At 40.6% G+C, this 20,139-nt stretch overlaps 1 protein-coding gene across 1 annotated transcript; it reads right to left on the reverse strand.

Annotated features, from left to right (window-relative positions):
- Nucleotides 1-8,147: 8,147 nt before the first annotated feature.
- LOC119739914 (putative protein TPRXL) lies at nucleotides 8,148-18,319 on the reverse strand. The gene is made up of 2 exons (XM_038215049.1): nucleotides 16,927-18,319; nucleotides 8,148-8,536 (listed from the first exon to the last, which is right to left on the reverse strand). The coding sequence occupies exon 1, from the start codon at nucleotides 17,991-17,993 to the stop codon at nucleotides 16,965-16,967; it is 1,029 nt and encodes a 342-aa protein (XP_038070977.1). The 5' UTR covers nucleotides 17,994-18,319; the 3' UTR covers nucleotides 8,148-8,536; nucleotides 16,927-16,964.
- Between the last annotated feature and the right edge of the window lie 1,820 nt (nucleotides 18,320-20,139).

Consider the following 20,139-nt stretch of genomic DNA (forward strand, 5'->3'; position numbering starts at 1 on the left):
GTTGAAAAATTATGTGCAGTCCCAACACATTTCCCTGATACAGAACATGCAAATGGGTTTCGTAACAGAAAGCGCTTTTACACGAAAGATAAAATTCTTATAAATAGATTGAAAAGTGGGCACGTGAACACTCCAAACACATCGAAACGGGACAGAGTATCACAAATGCATTTCCGCCTTATTGCGGGCAGTGTTTTTGAAAGCGGGACTCCAGTTGATTGTGCATGTCCGGTGTAGCTAGAAAACTAATTCACGAATTTCCTTGTTGTTACTTTTTGTGTGGGGGTGTCAGCAACTTTGTTATAAATTTTGTTTTGATTTCACAGCCAACCTCCGTTTATGAAAAGGAAAAAGCACAACAAACATTCTGTCACCACATTATAACTATGCACGTTTAATGTGAAGAAGCTGATAGAGGGAAAACGCACACATTTTATGGCGAGTGCATATTATTATTCCTATAATGGTAAAAGCATAACTAATATGTGCTGAGGTCGAAAATGTAAACGCTATAGGTACTCTTGAAAAAAGTTTTCCAAAAGTAGAAAATGTATCCATAAAAAATATAGCGATAGGTAATTTGGTGCAAACGTCTTTGGACCGGTCCCCTTCGTCAAGACTTACCAGAAGGATGCTGCTGACATCATGATGACGTCACCACTCACCAAAAGCTCAGGGCGTGTCCTGCAGGGTTTTTCCCATCGTGAACTGCAGGACCTCGTACGATTAGCACGCGGGAAAAATACAGGTTTTAGTTTAAGGCACGGTAGGCCTATAGACGTCAGCGTTGTTTAAGACGCACATACCACGATCCGTCTTCTTTAATTGCCATTATGGGCTGTCACTTCTTATTTTCCAAGAGTTCGATTTTGTTCGTGTTAATGATGTAGGCCTACATGCGGAGCGTAGGAGGAGAATGCAGAACTCAATTTAACAACAACCAACTTGACCATATTAATGCACTAATGCATGGCTCTGATGTTAGGCTTAATAACATACATGTACACTCGAGCTGTTTCGGCTGCAAATACGGCCTTGTAAATTTGCGTCAAGAGAAAAAATAGCGTTCTTTCGGAAACATGGACGAGTGCATTGTGGAATCCGGGGGGGGGGTAATGGGGGCCATCCCCCCTTTTTTCAGGAAATAAATTAAAACGTTGCGTGTCTCCCTCACAAGCCATCAGCTACTGTACACAAACTGTTTGTTTGATACTACGCTGCGCCCGATAGCCTACTATATATTTAACCCCCTTCCACTTCTTGAAACAAAAATATTCGAGCCCTCCCCCCCCCTCCAAAAAAAATCATTCTTCTGGATCCGCCATTGGCACAGGAAATTTGCTTTAGGCCTACTTGGCATATTTTTTGGCAGGCGGAGAACTACAATTTACTACGTAGCTTTTGCATTTCGTGAAAGTATCATACATAATTATATTAAGAGCTAACACTTCTTTTCTGCCGCATTTTGTAGCTACTAACGTTTCCTATTTCTGCCCTGCTATAAAATATTAAATGGACAGCCATCAGACCGGAAACGTGCAGCAAAGCTTTATGTTATGCACTAGTAGGACAAGTTCCCAGCGGTGCCATAAATGCCTTGCAACTTTCAGTGTTTACTTCCGATCCACCCGATGCAGCAGTATGTGAGGAAGTGGCCCCTGGCCCCTATACTGAGACGTGAGTTGGCCACCCTTGAAGAAGTCCACACTCTCCCCAAGAAGTCCAAGTTCATTGTCGCTGTTCTTAGAAATATCGCTGACGACGTGACTTGGGTCGTCATTACTGGCACAGGCCCAAACGAACATTGTGACTTGCCTGTCCACGATTGCGAACGAAACGTGTGCATTGGTTGCATGTGCTTTTGGCAATGCTATATACTTTTCTAAGAAGGCAGGGCAAAACTTAATGCGATTATTATTACAAACGCAACACATGCATACACAATTCCAGGGTTGGTGTGGAAGGCCTGCAAATTATTAAACGGGGCCTGAGGCGGGGGAAATCTTACTTGCCCCCGTTGCTGTTTCTTTGAAACACGGAACACTAAGTTCCAAATTTCTCGAGCTGAGCCGAGAGAAAGATCCTTTCTCAAGGGATGTTGAGAGCGACGCTCCATTTTCCACGCGCGCTGTATTCTTTGGGGAAAACAGTATTGCTGTGCTCGAACCGCGAGCAAACCTTCATATAAGTTAAAGGGAATATACATCATTTGCTTTTGCTGTAATTTTCAGAAATGGATGGAATTGGGGGGTTGGAAATATAAAGCAAATATAGATGCACTGACTTTTTGAAGGTTTTGGGTTCGAAAATGCTATAAAAACCAAGAAAAACGATCATTTTCCTGTAGTCTGGTTCCCTGACTCCATATAAGAAGAAACAGAGCAGTTTACATACATTGGGGAATTGTAAGGTCAGGGAACCAGTCTAGCTGGCTCGTACCCGTTCATAGGTTTGTAATCGATTGCAAACAAGTGCAATGGTCAATTGGGGCCGGTATTTGAAAAAAAGCCAGTTGTTTCCAACGCTGATCGGCCGATCAGCGTTGGAAATTGATACAAAAATACCACTTTTCTTGAAAATGACAGTATACCAGGTGCCATAATTTTACAGGATGCTTTAGACTGTCATTTACCAACATCCTATTAAGGTATTTCGCAAAAACTTGGTAGTTTTGTTTTTCGATGTTTGCAAATGTTGTATATTCCCTTTAAGTGGCCTCCTGGGGAGTTGTGGGGAAAAAGGTCCATCATGGGAACTTCCGTAGTGGACTGCTCTCAATTCATGAAGACCTAAATTAGCAAAGTATACCTGTCAGCTTGTTCTCAGAGTCGAGTCGTTGCATGGTTTGCCCTTCTCAAGGCTACTTCGATCATTATAGACCAAGTAACAAGCTCGAAATGATCTCGAAAGCTGCGGGCCAACGCATCGTGTTCATGCGTGGGTGATGTGATTGTGCCATGAAGGAGAACGTGCTTTCTGTACAAATATCAGGGTTTTTTTTACAATAATAGTGACCCAAATCAGTAGTGTTCTCAGTACGAACTTATGTTGTTGTTGTTTTGGTTTTTTTTTACTCTTGTGACCCCTTTTTCCACGACTGCAATAAGGCATGCATGGTTGATGTGATTGTGCCATGAAGGAATAGTGTTTTGATTGATAAATACCCATTTGCAGGGCCTATTGGGACAAGGTGATTTAGAGCCATGCAAGGCTGTTGCTGACGTTTGTTACTAACTAACCAACTGATTTTAAATTCAATCAAAACTCGTGGTCATACCAGACTAAATTTAATTTGGTCTTGTATGACCACTAGTCTTGGTTTAATTTAACAGAAATTCTTACCCAAACAATTGGGTAAAGCACCACCCAATTTTGGGGAGCTGCAGTTTTCACACTTGCTTGCATGGGTAAAATTATCCCCGGCAATTTTTCAATGTTACATTTGGTCAAAAGTGCGGTATGTACCTAGACTGGGATGTGTTATATGAAAATTGAAGTGACATCATCATGACGTCATAACGTGTCACGTGACGTCATATTAAAAGTGCCTTTTCAATGGCCTATATCTACAGAGCTATAGGTCCGTTTTGGTTTTATCTTGATATGTACCTAGGTAGGGGTGTGTTGTGATGCTACATCGAATGTGCATTTTTATTGGCACTATCACTATGCAGCTTCCTACTGATATAATTATGTCTCATCAGTCAACATGTATAACTGCATAAAAAATACAACAACAAGTTGCCGAAACAGTTATGTCCAAAAAACATAAATTTAGTTATGGCCTCTATAGTTGTAGCCGCACCGTCGGAATTTACTCCCTATTATGCATGACGCAGAAGGACGATTGTGACGTCTTTCCACATTTATTACGCACAGATTTTATGGACGTAAAGTAAAACGAAAATTCGCAAGTTATGCAACAAGTCAACGAAGACCTTGTCTATAAACAAATAAATAGAGATGGGATGAATTCAACATATGCCGTGTGGCAGGGTGTTATAAGGCAACTATTGACGATTGTCATTGACTGCATATTCGTTAACTTATGTTTTATTCAATTTAAGTGCATTGTAATGATGAACTGTCCCTTTTGTTTTCGTTTATACACGCGTAGAAGCTGTAATTAAACTGAGTCAGCACCCATCAGAAAAGAATCACGGTTTAAACAAAACTAGAATAGCTTTACAACAGGGTAAATTCCAATGCATTTTATTTCAAAGCAAGCACGGATTAAAAACACGGTTACAAAACAAAACCCTGGCATCCAGAAATCCGAATAATAAAAAATTCAATGACTCTGTCGCATTAATGTATAACATACTCATTATGATTAAATAATGTAACAGCATTCAAGCGCACTGTTAGAAAAAGGGGGCGTGGCCAAGGGCTGGGGCTTCCGGTTCATTCAATGGACCGATCCAGTAAGCCCCTCCCACTGCGCACTGGGCAAATTAACACGTGCTCCTCTCCAATGCCACGCTGCATTTCCTTCCGCGCCGCGCGCATCATACGCGCGTGCACGCATGTCGGACTTCAGTGTGCACGCACGTCGGACATAAATCCCGGCTTTGATTGGTCAGAACACCATGGGGCGGTGCTTACTGGATCGGTCCATTACCCTTATGCCATGCATAAACAATCCAGCATGATGAGAGAAAGAATGCGTATATTAAATGCATAAAAAAATCAGGATTTTAAAAGTCTGAGTAAAAATTGGGAATGTATTACATGTATTAGGAAACTATACAAAATAAGATGTGCCATTAAAATCAGCACATAAAACCCCACATTTCAGGGCTCTTTTTCGATTTTTGAGCATGTAAAAACGAGAAGCCCCAAAATGAACAAATAATTACACTTTCTTTCATCAGTGTAAACATCTCTTTAACAGTAACACTGAACCATCTCGGGGATATTTAGACTTGAGGACAAGTCGCTAGACAGTCGTGTTTTGTCTGTCGGCGCCCAGATATTTACTAGCAGGGCGCTATATATCGTGATTATCATTTGCTGGCCTCGACATCTACCTATACGCATATTGGGGCCGAGGATGCACAGAGCGTCCCCGCAAGTTAGTGCCATACCGCCCGCTGTATAGACCTTTCTTTTGTTTGTAAACATTGGCGCCATTTTATATGGGCTGCCGTAAGTACATAAATTGAAGCCGTGGTTGGCATTTTTTTTTCCAGAAAAACGTCCTCATAACGCCCTCAATACATAGTAAAAAGGCAAGTTTAGGAATTATGTTTTAGCTTTGTTGAAAATGTTGTATTTCCAAGAATCAAATAAGATTTTGGTTATCTGTAATAACTCTTCTTCATTTTTGCAGTGTTGGACCTTCCATAGTTTTGCAACCCGTGGTTGGCAAAAGTGCAGTTTGCCAACCAAGCGTAGTAAGGTCTATATACCTTGGAACGGGTATTCAGATCTGTCCACGCCGGTGTGCGCAGTGGACCAACTAAACTTACCGACTTGATTTCGAGTCTAGGGGATATTTCGTACAGGCGCCAGAAATATGAATTTTACGAGCACATAAAAAGACTTGTTTATGTTCGTCTCTGAGCTGTCTGCCTCATGTTCAGAAGAGATCAATGCATTCTGATTATTGTACATCTGAAAAATTGGCCCCTTGTGATCTATCACTGAAAGCCATCGCCAATGGGTTGATTTACGAGTCCGCGTCATGTATTTCTATCAAAGTCGACCACAGTCATGATTGACTTTCGTAAAAACAACTGTTTGGATTCATCCGCGGACCCGCGAGGTAGTATATTTTGTTTCACGGTTGCTCGGATATTATCAACCATCGGTCTAAAAACAAGCACTCCCTTACTGACCGCAGCACGCCAAATACAAGACTAGTTAATTTCCGATGGAACAACCAGTCGTAATTAATTGACATTTTGTGACGGAATCCCCACAGACAGAAGGTCGAATGTGTTTGTTTCTTCGACTCTTTTAATATCTAGGTATAATCTATTTATACACAGCGTGTTAAGTCTTCGTAAAAAAAGTACAAGCACCCTAATGCATTAATAAGTTAAAGCAAAACCAGAAAAAAATACAAAAATAGTCAATGTTTACATTCGATATATACACAGGAGTTGCGGTCCTATAAATGAGGGGCTGACGTTGCCTTAAAATGTACAGATATTTACACACAACTTAATAATGCCGAGGCAAGTTTTACATGCTTCAAACTAAAAACAATAACTTATTTTACTGAGTAAACTTAAAGTTACAATGTTTAAAATTGAACAACTGTGGAGTAGAAACAAATTATGACAAGATGAAGTCCAACTTGAAAGCGAGACCAGATACTACTTTTATGGATAACAATAAAAGCATTTTGAAGAACAAAAACACCTCACTTGTTTATAGGTATGTCTATTCTTCCAAAATGTCCTTTGAGAAAATTATGTTTAAAGTCCCTTGCATACGAGAAAACCCTTCCCTTTTTTTAGAAGTACATGTATGTCATTCTGAGAATGTCATAAAGTAAGATTACAGTTCATGGTGCATTTCCTTGCAATTTTTCACAATATGTCGGTAAGGATCATATCCAAATGGTTGACATTGTGATAAAATATTTTTCCAAAAAAAAAAATCGGTCTTCAAAACTATGACTGGCACTTAATGGAAAACCCTGTAGCCGGAAATGCTTGTTACTCGCGTAATCACACCACCTTCCTCAGTGCACAAGGACTCAGAAAGGTGGTTAGGTAACTTTCCAATCAAAAATTATACTGAAGAAAGAATATTAAATAAGTATCTTTCCACACACAAAAACACAGAGGAGGACAGTTTTTAAGTAACAGGTCACTCGTTTGTAAGATTCACTTGATTTCATAAACCTATACACACAAGTGATTTTTATTTTACTGCAATTTTCCACTTTCATGATCACATGACGTCACATGACAACCTCGTACTCGTACCCAGTTATACTTCAATTCTATTTGTCCGCAGTAGCTGCCAACTGGTCAACGCCATGGGGACGAGGTTGTCTCATCATACTGATTGATTCTGTTGCCGTGGATACTAATTTTATATTCTCAATGCTGGCATAGAGTCTGTTTTGTCACTTTTATGTGACAAACGCCTAATGTAATGGACCAGCTGAGCCGAAAATCTCGCCCAGCAAAATCGGTTTACAAAGGAAAAAGTCACCTGCGAATGTTGGTCACGCGACATCTTTGCTGCCGTGGCCTTGCTTTTTTATCGCAGACAATTTTCCGGGGTCTCTGACGGAACGGAAAATTCCTTCACCGAGAATACGTCGTGATCTGAGCGACTGATATCGTCATCATTCATCAGGATTAGTCACCAAATTTGGACAGAGCAAACAAAAACAACGATGTGTCGTGCCCTAGAAAATATGAACACAGAGCAGAGCGTGCAGACACCAAAGGGGCCCACCATAAACAAACAATTATTGTGTGAATCCGAATGACAGTGGCATCACCCTGACGACAAACTGTCATCATTAATTTTAGGAATGATGTGTTTCTGAGACAATGTTGCGCCATTAATATGGCTCCAGGCTGACAAAGTGAAGATAATTAAGGGTGATAACTGATTCTTCTACTGGCAATTTTGAGGATGCAACTTGATTACCTAAGGCTCGATATGATATAAACAGATATGCATTTTCAGGATGGTAAAGGGAAGATAGATTTGGATTTCTACATATTGCTCAAGCCTCATTTTAAAACATCTTGCGAAAATCACAGCAGTAAAGTGTTTTCTGTCTGATTACTGATTGGAAATCGAGGTTACCTAGTACCCAGCCTCACTGATTTATCGAATTTTGAAGTAGAGCCAGATGACACGCACTGTTGACGTCATACTCAAGAAGCTTGGGCAAGGCACCAGGCTCTTCGCTGCATACTTCGTGTCTAATTATGCAAAATTCCATCTTATAATAATTATGTTTCTCTGATGGTTTTCAATATGTTTAACCGAATTGTGTTGTCTGCTAAAGCATTTCCATTGAAAAGAAACAATTTTCCCTTAAGCTTCAGGCCTTACTCTTCTAAAATATAAATGAAAAATAAGTTAAAGACGGATGCGCTAAACAGGAATCGCACATTAATAAAATTGATGCAAGATTTACAGCACGGTCCGTTGGTCCCTTCAATTTATTTTGTGTAAATATATCACCCCTAAATGAAATACTGACTTTTAGTCATGGAATTTTAAAACGGCTTTAACTTGTATTATCCTTGATGCCTCACTAGTCACAAGATTCTCAAAAGTTCAGCCAAAAGCTGGGATCTCCAAGAAAAGGCTGAGCGACCATTTTGCTCTTTCACGACTTGCCCTGGCCGGCTCAGTGAAACATGTCACTTTGCTCCATATATCTCTCCAGCACAGCACTTGACAGATTGGGCTTGGTCCCGCGAGGAGCGCGTAGCTGCGGGCGCGTCGGCCGTCATCGTCCCCCGTGTTGACTGATAGACGTCTCGGTCGGAGCCGGGGGAACGGCGCATGTTGCGTCAAACATCGGAGAGAACCGAAGAGGGAGAATAATCTGGAAGAATATCAAAAAATGGAAAAGAAAAACAGATTGAGAGATTTGTTTGCTTTGCGATGTTAACTGCTGGAATGTCTCGTCTTGGATCCGATGATTTTTTTCCGGGGGGAGGGAATGTGAACCGCACAGCGGTAAAACAACAATCATAGAACGGCACGATTTGGGATATTATACTCGTGCAATATTATGCAACTCTATGCTACATTTATTTACTCTGTCTTTATTCTCTCTTTACAAGTGCACGTTCGTAATGTAGATATGAAGTACATGTATTTAATTAAAAGTTAAGATTTTTATACAGACACACACTAATATCAAAATACTTTACCATTTAGATATTAAGTCTTTGGGACTTTTAAAAATCAACTCTACGAAATCTCCAATTCCTCGTCGTAGCAATTTATACACCACACTCCTTTGAATCTGTTTTTCAGAAATGTATCAATCCCAAGTTCAGTCGTTTCTCTTTGAAACTGGACTTTAATCTTTGTCATCCATTTTGATGTCCAGTATATATAATGACGAAATTACCCCACGAAGATTTATGCCGCCATTAATATTCATCCACGGCGCGGCGAGATCACTCGCGTGTTACAGAAGTTAAGCCGTCGCGCAATTTATAGTGGATGATGCTTTAATATTAACTCTCCTGTCTTCTGTAATACGTTCTCTAAACATCTCATTTATTTCTGAGATACGGGATAAATCTCTGGCGACAATCCAAATTTATAACTTGTTTTCATTTGTTGATAAATTCTCTCCTGCAGACATTTGTACCGGTATGCATAATGTGTTTTTCATTGATTCATAGTTTCAATGTACATGTATGTATTGTACATAGGCTCATAAACACACCGATTCGTTGATGATTAAATACAAAACAGTTCAAGTTGTTGCGCCGGTTTTATAAGACCAAAACACCAGAGATATATATTCAAGTGCCCGATTTGAGTATACCCAGCACGATATGCGACAGAGGGGTACCCCCCCCCCCATCTCCCTATACCATATGCAAACCCTATAGACTATTGTTACCTATTCTGGCAACACAATGACCAATGATTTGGGATTAGACTTGTGAAATAGCTTGTGGTTGGCTCAACTCTGCCAAATATCTCACATTTACACGATAATAGATATATGGGATTGTGAAACATCGATTATTTTTTCGAATTGCACATCGATGTTCATATCTTGATATTCACTATTATCAAGTAGAACGTGAGTTTGAAATTGAACTCAAATTTGAGCTTAGTTTTGGAGAAAATTGCCCCAAATGTTCAAAGTGCTGGCAAATGGAAAGTGCAAGTTTTAAACACGATTTTTTGTTGTTGGGGCAACGCTCGTGCAACATCGATTTTCAAGTTTGTGGTCGTGTGTTAGAATGCATGTGGAGTCAATAAGCTCACTTCCTTCCTTCCATAGAGTGCAGTCCTCAAAAGATTAGTATAGTCGCACTTATACAGCTGCAGTGGTTTTTAAGGATAAAGCAGCGAAACTAAATCTCATGGGTATACCCTAACTATCACTCCCATATGGTTGCGTCGTTGCTATAGTTCAATGGAAATGGTAAGTCAAGATATCCTTTGCCTGAAGACACCCACTCATGGAAGATGATAGTTGGTTCCGAAGATCATGGGGTGCTGTGGTCCAATGGTTACGGTGTTCGACTCGTGTGCCGTGGTACATGGGTTCGAACCCTGACATGGAAAATGGTGCTTGTGCGCTTGGGCAAGGCACTTTACCACGTTTGCCTCTCTCCACCCAGGAGTATAGATGGGTACCTAAATGAAGGTACAGACCATATTGCGCGGATCTCGAGCTGCTGCAGGGTCTCATTCCTGGTGAACAGGGATACTGTGATTCGCATTTGATCACATTGTTATGAAATTTGCGCAATATAAATGTAAATCATTATGATAAAACCCCTCTTGGCGAGACCAAAATGGCGGTCTGTTTGTATAAAGGTAACTTTTGTCGTTCAATGGGCCAACAAACGTTTACGGTCGAGCCGAACTCGGACAAAGCTATACAACAAAGGGATTAATAGGTCTACGTGCGACTGGTTCTGATCGCCTGCTGGGGACTCTTTTCAAGGAGTTCCTATGGGGTCTATTTCGTTCAGTGAGTTCTGTGATCCTTGCTCTATGGTTTTACTAATCAGCAAAAACCCTGACCTTCGGAGGAAAAAAAACTTTGTTTATGCAACTCGTCAAGCATAAAGAAAGGTTACTGAATTAAATATAATATTATTGCGTTTTGGTCTATGTAGGCTGCTCAAGCAGAAGTTGCTTGTATTTCATTGTTATTTCAATTATAACTGCATCACTCTATAAATAACAAATTATATTACTGTGTAATAAGTGTATATATAGGCTGTTCAGGCAGAAGTTGTTTGGTACATCATTGCTACATCTCAACTCTCCATGCCTGAACTTTGGTTTCCCGCCAAAACGAAGAGGCGGTATTAACAGTAAATTGAGATTAACATGTAATTGAGATATTCCCCCGGTTTTCTGTAGATAGTATTCAGTGAATACACTTGTAAGGCCAATATTTCAAAATCCGGACCAAAGTCTCCGGAAAAGGATTTGAGCTATCAGCCATTTTGGTGAAACACCTGGTGTCGTTCAAATACGTTTGTCTACAAATTTAATTGATAATAATATAAGCTTTGCACACGTGGTAACTACCAGCAGAAGTTGTTTTAGGCCGAACTGTTGTATCGCCCAAGTTTTCGATACAGTTCATTATCGTCCGTGGTTTCGGTTTTCCTTTTCTTTGTTTGGATTGCACGGGGAACAAATACTTGGCACCGGTGTATGGTAGCTCTTAAAAAATGTTTGCTTGTGGGTTGGTTAATTGCAGCCTTGTTCCGGGGTATTGTTGCCGAGCCGGAACTTTTAATGTCTAAACTTCTGTCTGCGGCGGCCGAAAATATAAATGGATGTGTTTACAAACTTTTGACCTTTCCGGTAGAATATACCACGTTGAGAATTTGAATAGGCGATTGTAAACAAACAAACAGAAGAGTACGAATTCAAAAGCTGGATCATAAGGGGCCCACACGTAAGGATGGGTTTGGTATATTGTTGCATTACTTTAGTGGGCAGATAGGGGACACATTTGGGGGATTTGTGTGCCTTTGATGATACAAACATGCAAGTATATCTTAAGAAAGATTTTTGGCTATAGGGCCATCGCAGATTGAAAAAAATATTTAGGTAGAATAACCAGCAATTTTCAAAATATTCACAATGGCTGCCATTGCTTGTTATTTTACCCTATATATTTTCAAAGGACAAATCTGCGATGGCCCTACAGCCGAATATCTTTCTCATGACATACTCTGACTGTGTGCCAAATACCATGCTTGTATCATGAGGCACAATCTCATCACCTATCTGCCGCACTAGTTGGAAGAAGTTTCATAATTGATTGTTTTTTTCACAGAGGTTAATATGAACGTGGAATACATATATCCAGGTGTCCCCTACCCAGTTTTCATATCATAAACGAGACAAACGTACAAGGAAATATGACATAAAATTTATAATCTCAACCTAAACTGCTGACAAAGAAATGTGTATTTCAATTGCTATTCTGTTACCCACAGAGATGTGTGTAGTATAAAAATCGTAGCGTCATGTGAAGCACTAACTCGGCATGTGGCTTTTGAGTTGTTTTTTTGCTATAAGTGTTCCGGGTTGCGATATACAAACTGAAAAGACATTGACAAGTTGAAGGATAAAAGGCTTGTCTTCACAGTGACCGCACAATGTGAATGGAACAGAAACAAAATGGAAAACACGGGATGGGTTGCATCGGGAGGTTTGCATATTGACGTGCATATGGAGCTGAGGCGCACACAAAGAGATTGTATTTTTTAAATAGAAACGAAACAAGCGCACAGTTGAATAGTGAAGTACATGTAATTTTAATAGAAGAAATACGTGTCACACAATGGCGAGTTCAACCTTGAATATAATGGTCTCATGCAATCATTTGGAAAATAAGTTATAGGCCTACGTGTTCGTTTGGGCGCACATGTGGAAGAAGTTCGCGTTGCTTAATTTGAACCCCTACAGAAACAAACCATGCCCCAAAATATGCCTATGATTGTTTGCATCATTTCAGTTCGCTTCGCTCATATCCAACACCCGGTACCAAGCGTCTATTTTTAGTCCAAGTTTAATTTGTTTCAAACAACATGTTTGCATTCCTCCCACTTAATTGGTAGCAACTAAATGACACGCCCCTGGAATGGTCGGCATTTCAGCCGGCCTTTCAAAAGCTTTAGACAATATTCCGTGCAACTCGTTTTCGCCGTGAAAAGATATCCGGCGTATTTCAAAACAAAGTGAAAGTTTCTCTATACCAAAAGTAAAACGGAACATACGCCTACAAATTCGATTGCGAATGATGCTACACTAAAAAAAAAAAAAGAGACAAGGTACATGTCAAGCCACATAACTGTTTAATTATAATCCACACAAGCTGTGTACCGTATAAAGGTATGCAGCATTTTCAACGCGATTATCTAGTGACGCAATGACATAATCCGTTATTTGCTGAAACACGATTCATCCGATCGATGTCTTATCTTGTTTTCGTTATCGGATCAAATGATATCTTAGCTAGTCTTTACGAGATTTAATGGTGTGTTTTCGTGGGTCATTAGTCGCGTCTACGTGGACAGTATATCTTCGTGCATTGAAGTCACCGGTGTGTTGTTCTTAATTAAAATTTTTTCAGGTGTTTGCAAATGTCAGTGAAACGTTACAGCAATTAATGTGGCTTCTCCATCTCCTAAGTAATTGTTATCGATGCATGTAGTAAATTGCTGTCTTACGCTCGTATCACGGATGTCAGCGAGCCGATTGTTTCCGTCCGGGCTGTTTTTGTCACAAATATCCCCTCTGACGTTACAACGCAGTTTGATAATCTTAAAAGCAATAGTCTTTGTTCACCGTGCATGCACACTGTACACTCAACGTAATTGTAAACAAAAAATATCCACCCATGATTTGTAACCGTACTCCCTGGAAATTAATTTTCTCCCTATTTTATGCAAACTCATAATAATAAAACATCTCGAACCCTTTTACTCATAAAAAGTACACGCATCAAGCATTCATTATGCACGATGGCATATCCCCAATTTGTTTAATCACAATAACCACGCATGGAGGAAGGATATACCATGCATGCATGAAAGTTGATTCGAGTAAACGGCGCAGACAATTGTAGCCTCTCAGGCTGCCTCTACGTAGGAAACAAATTTGAATACGACACACAAATATTCCTTTATAAGTAATGAGTTAAGAATTGATTTGTGCAGGTAGGTATGTGGGTCGACCGCAAACAAAATGCCAGCAGAAATCACCAACACCTTTAAGTTTTACACACGTAGGCGGCAAGCATAATACTATGTACATTATATTGCAGACGCCCGTCATATAAATACTAAGTTATCCAATGCTATTCAAAACCTACGTATACATTTACTTTGCTAATTTAATAGCATAAATATATTCTGCCTGTCAAGGACGTATATTTATGTTCACGACAGGGGACGATGATGGGAAAGAAATTGTTTTTTTCTCGAAATATATCACTCGTTCGCTGTTATGCATGGTTTTCTATATTCACCACCTTGTGCCGTCGTGTCGTTTTAAACACATACAGGGTGAGCAAAAAAAAAGAAACCCAAAATGACAGCTCAATTTTATTAATAAAGTTCCGCATGTGGCACTATCAAAATCTAGGATATGAAAACCTTTTATTAAACTCATTTGAAAAATGGTCCTGTTATTTTGTTTTCCTTTTTTTACTCACCCTGTAAACTTGAGGAAATTCTTGTCTCGTTCATAAGCAACAACACGTCGGCTACTTTTTGAAAATGTTGATCTCAACTTCTCAAGAGTTATAAAAACCACTTCAAATGTTTAGTCTGGGGCCTACACCTCTAATCCTTCGTGGCAAATAAGATAATTCATGTTTGTAAGTCCAGTATTTTTTTTCAAAATTGCAAAATTCCAAAGAATAAAGAGTACCATCTGAGACACTGTTGGAGCAGTCCAACAACACATAACCCTCGAAGTAAAAAAAAATCACGGTAAAAAAAAATGTTGCTCTAATGCACAACACATCACGGTCAATTGCACTTTTCAGGAGCGCATATATATCGTTCCCGACAGGAGATGTACTTAAGGGAGGATAATATTTACAATTCCCAGAGACATAACGTAAACTTAAACCCCTTTCCAGTTATTGACAGCACTTTGGCAAAGGCCAAAACACTTGAACCGGTATGCTGTAGCGGTCCATTGAAACACGTGTATGAAAATGTGTGCTAAAAATGTCAAGGGATCGATTTCCCATTTGATTTCGTGTCCAGAGTAAAAAAAAAAAGGTTAATTTATACTAGATGGATGGCACATTCGACATTTATTTATTCAATTTAGATTGGATAAAATAATGTGTTGTGCACTTGGTTGGGATTCCTTTATTCCGCGTGCATATTTCTCATTCTTAAAGGGTATTATTTTAAAACGGCTGTTTCATGTTTACGACTTGCAGTGAAGAAGGTGCTTCAATTTAAAACGCAAAAAAAAATTGAAGAAATAGAACAGTCTCAATTCCGAGGATATAAAATGGGCATTTTTCTGTCAATACACTTCTAATTTGTGGTACACAAGTACGTTTGAAATGAGAAATTATGTAAATATTTTTTTATAAATGCAGGCATGGATCTATGTCATAAAAATGAAGTCTGGTGTTCCACATAATCTAATCACTACTTGTACACGTCTGCTTAACTCTCTGAACAGAAATTAATTCGCAAAGCAATTAAATATTATACACTCCCCGCGAAAAAGCTATCTACCCCCTCCAATCCCCCCCCCCCCTTCAAAAAAGTGCTTTGCGGTTCAACAAATTTAACAAACCGTTTTGTTTTTGTGAAAGAGTATACAATTACATGTATGTATTACAGGTGTTCTCATACGCGCGTTTATTAATTTTGACAGTACACAAAGAAATCACCTGTCTCGATCGCCCTGTTTCGTAATAACTTCCTATGACGTTTGAGATGTCCTTTTTGTTATCAAAGTTGGATCATAAAAGCTTCGATTGTATAACAAGTATGGTGAAATCAATGTAGCTTGTATAAACAAGAATGAGATAACCTCTGACCTTCCGTATTTTTACAATCGAACTCAATATTATTTGCAAGGACACGCATTCTCTGTCAATCAGTTCCCTCACGATTTCGATTTCAATTTGTAATAATATCCAATTCTCTGTTCAAACAAGAATCGGAGAATAAATTCAATTTTGAAAACGCTTAATGGAATCAAGCTTCGGAACGCTGAGACGAAATATGGATTCTCCCCGCCGGTTTCCATGGCAGCAGATGGACGCAAGTTCAGCTAACAAAACCGTCTTCCGGGCGTCAAATTAAGTTAGAGATCCTTAACGTGATCGGACGTGAAACATACCATCCTTTAACTCAAACATCGTGTATGTACACGCTCAACTGCTCGATAAACGCTTCCACTATCTGCTTTTGCACTTCATGAGTACTCGAATGGAATTTTGAATGAGCTTGCTGAAAGTCACTCGCTAAAACAAAACAAAAACCTGCGACGACTTGTGTGGGCGTGGCTAAAAAGGTTAACCTTTTAATATTGACTAACGTTTTTGAAGTAGCTGCTGAGAAATTTGTGCAACCTGTTTCACCATCGGCATGCGTATGTACACATCCTTGGTATAACTATATATTTTACTAACGATTGAAAATAGGGACGCCGTCTAATTTCCCAGTAATAATTTTTTTGAGATGAGGATTAAATTTCCTTTCAAATTTAGACTTAAGCTAAAAAAAACTACAAAATATCGGTGCTGTCTTACAAAAAAAGATTAAAAAGAACTTTGTTCTCAAAGATTTTGATCAATATGAGGATTGATGGTCCAGAATACAAGTGAAAATCAAATCACCAAGTCAATACACAAGTCAAGTCACAAAGTGACACAGGATGGACAATGACAAATGAATACCTGTGTCACGTCACAGATCATTTGAATAGCTTGTGACTTAACTTGCAACTGGATGACTTGTGATGGACTTGTGATAGTGACATGTGACCTTTAGTTCCGAACCAATGAATTTGGCACATGAGACCGGCGTTTATGTTCGGTTTCCGCGGCATGAAACGACGGACAATATTTCCACACCCTCCCCGGATGGGATGCCAGCCCATCGCAGGTTACTCCCCTGGTAATGTCGGTATTTTGTTAAGTGGGGTAAAGTGGCTTACCCAAGGACACAATATAATGGCTAGCGGCAAGATTCGAACCCCGACCCTCTGCTTTTATAGGCTTACCTCCATTTCTTTGTTGGTTTTTAATGTGGTGCTATGTACTAATCATCATCGGGGCTGGAGGAGAAATCATCGTTCCTGATCTCGTAAGCTGAGTGCCTGTCCGGAGTGGTATTACCGGGGCTGCCACCCCGTCCTGTTCCGGTGATGTCTTGGGATCTCGACCGCCCACGGATAAAATACTCGTAGTTATTGTTGGTGAGATTTTGTCCGAGTCCCCCATGAGTGGCCGGGTCGTGCACGCTTTTAAAGTCCTGCCAGGCCGACTCGAAGGCCTTGCCGATGAAGGCTACGATCTTCTCAGACTTTTCCCGGGAAGTGCAGATGAAGACGTGGCACATCAAGACGCTACTGTGGGTCTTACAGATGAGGGACACGGCACGAGGGTAGCGCAGGTCCGTAGCGCAGTAGGCTACCGTGGCTATGGGGATGGTTTCGTTTACAAGCCGCTCCTCATCGTCGATGCAGACGCACTGCTTGGAGATGCTCAGGCAGCAGGATTTGTTGAGTGATTTGGGAGACTTGGCCGAGCGGGGAGACTTGGGCATGGCCGGGCTAGACGGTGAGGAGGCCCGGGGTAGCGTGGTGGTCGGTGATGCCAGAGATGATAAAGATGTTGAGGGCGAGACATTCAAGAGATCCTCTGTTGATGAGGCAGGCGAGTGTGTTGCCGTCAGCTCCGGGGCGAGTTTCTTGACCGCGTTGACCGCTTCGCTCACCTGCAGCGTGGTCACCCGCACCCGACCCTGATACTTCACATGGAACTCCTTGGCGGTGAACGACGATCCTGATGTAACGGGTGACGATGATGACGAAGTAGAATCCGGATTGTCCCAAGAATTCCGAGTGCTGTTGAGATGAGGGGGCTTCATCCGCCGCCTCAACATGGACGGGGAGTTCTTCAAAGTAGACAGGAGATTCCTCTTGGTCTTAGGGTGGGTCGGGGAGCAAGACTCGTGGTCCGTAGACAGGGTTACCGTCGGTGGCCGTTGGGGCACCGGTAGAGTTGTAGTGGTGCTGCTGTGATCAGACATGGTTAATCTGATCGCGGGAGCAGCCTGTGTCGGCATCTGCTGTTGGAATGATTACTTTAACCCTCCAAGAAGTTTTTAAAAAAGCAGCAAATATTGATCGAGCAGTAAATCGACTTAAGTTGATGTCTCGACGGCGAAGAAATGAATTCACGATCACGGGCCGGCCGGCCTTATAAATATGACTTGATGATTCGGAAGTAAAGGCCCGTCGCGCCGAGTGACTCATGCGTTGTGTGGTTCCACTCTGTGCCGCAAATAGTTCCCCACTACTTCACTACAAACACACGGTGTAAAGTCCATACGGTAGATCGGTTCTCACATGCTGGTCATGTGAGCCATGCAAACAAAATTATGAATGGGGTGGAAAAACCTTGCAACCAGCGAAACTGCGCGCTGTGTGCACTGACGCCATATACGCACGGAACACGTCATCTAATTACGGCTGTTTCGTGTTGTGACTCACATACCTATTTTGAGCGCAGGCGCGGGTTTTCGTCGGGGGGTCGCAATACATGACGTGAACAGCAGTTTGATGAGCGCTGGGATATATTTAGAACTTAACTACTGAAGTTAATTTTTGATTTATAAAAACTTGAACTCTGATACATCATCATGGGGCGCGTTTTGTTGTTTCACTGACATAATCGACAACACATGTCTCGCCCATGATTGAATGAGTGGACAGGAAAACAGTAGTGCGTGACTTAGTAATTATGGAACAACTCGTTGCCATGGATTCATGCGATATTTTGATTACTAAGTGTGTGACTCTGAATAAGAACGGCCAATTTGACGTGATGTGGGCACTGATTAAATTAAAACTGTGACACACATTTTCTTGTAGCTTTTACTGTAATTAACAAGAAAACCAGGTTTTTGAATTTCATGTTTCCTTTTTGCCCGTCCGCGAACACGTTCGTTCGGTGCCACAGAAAAGGTCCAGTCTTTACTTGCACTATTTTGCTGGCCATTTAGGCCAAGTAAAAAAAATAAACCAGTTTCTCGTCCCCACCTGCTTCCTTCTTTTGAGTCCCCCTCCTTTTTTCTTTTCTTTTAATTCACACATTTGCAATATTTGGCAAATAATTGTCAATACAGGGTGGTGAAAAAATCTTCGAGCACAAATCGTGAAACAAGTCATCATGTTTAACAATATTTGCTATAACATTCTAATACCCCAAATCCATTTACTAATGAAAATTGCAGCAAGAGCAAATTGTACATTCCCTTTTACCTGTTAACGTTCCCGAAGAACCTGGTTCTTTACAAATAATTTGAAAGTTTAAAAATGAAAGTATGGTTAAAAACGCAAATTAAGTAAAATGCTAATAAAACTTATTTCTTGAGGTGGATTGACGAGACAACAAAATCACAAGGAATAGACGAGAACATCACCATCACCAGGGTCATGGAACAGCCGTTCGGTATTTTGTTCTGAAAGTGATCTGGTTACCTTATTCAAAAGGAAAATGGGCCACTTTCCACCAGCGAACAATGCCACCGGTTTTGCGCCTCACTGACCCAACAAAGACCCGACCCAAGAGAGAAAAACAAATCGCGAATTCATAGCAGTTTCGTTATGCGTTCGGCAACGCCTGAAACGGCAAGTATGATGTCATCGTTAAATGCGGCAGTGATAATATCCTTTAGCGCGTTAACTTTTAACGGTGCACGGTGGCTTTTCCAAACCGCGGTTGTGTCTCTATCGCAGGACCCAGAATCCTTTTCGAGCTTTTCAAATTTAGCCAACACCAATGGTAAGTATACCCTAAACTTTGCACCTGATATAATAATGACATGATGTTTGTGACAAGAACGGTCCTGTTGTACTATATGGGTCAGTTTAAAACAAATATCTTGGAGCCCCACCGCAAATGGAGCCGAGGTCTGCAAACATTCTAAAAATTGGGCAAGCAGTGCGTGACAGCGCCCTCTGTTGAAATGTATAGTCCAACTTGCAGTGACGTGCAACAAAACTTTGACCGTATACCGAGACTTTTTCCCCCCTCAGATGACATCATTATATTATAAACCGCAATATCGGCTCAATCCATTGACAAAATAGGATTTGAGTACCTATATTATTAATGGTTCATTTCCGCAAATGCGTGTACACTGAATAACCTTGCCCTCTATGACAAACATTGACCTTACTAATTACAAGTTCACGTTCAAGTTGGCA

The sequence above is a fragment of the Patiria miniata genome, unplaced genomic scaffold (assembly GCF_015706575.1).
Source record: "Patiria miniata isolate m_02_andy unplaced genomic scaffold, ASM1570657v1 HiC_scaffold_4, whole genome shotgun sequence".
NCBI lineage: Eukaryota > Metazoa > Echinodermata > Asteroidea > Valvatida > Asterinidae > Patiria > Patiria miniata.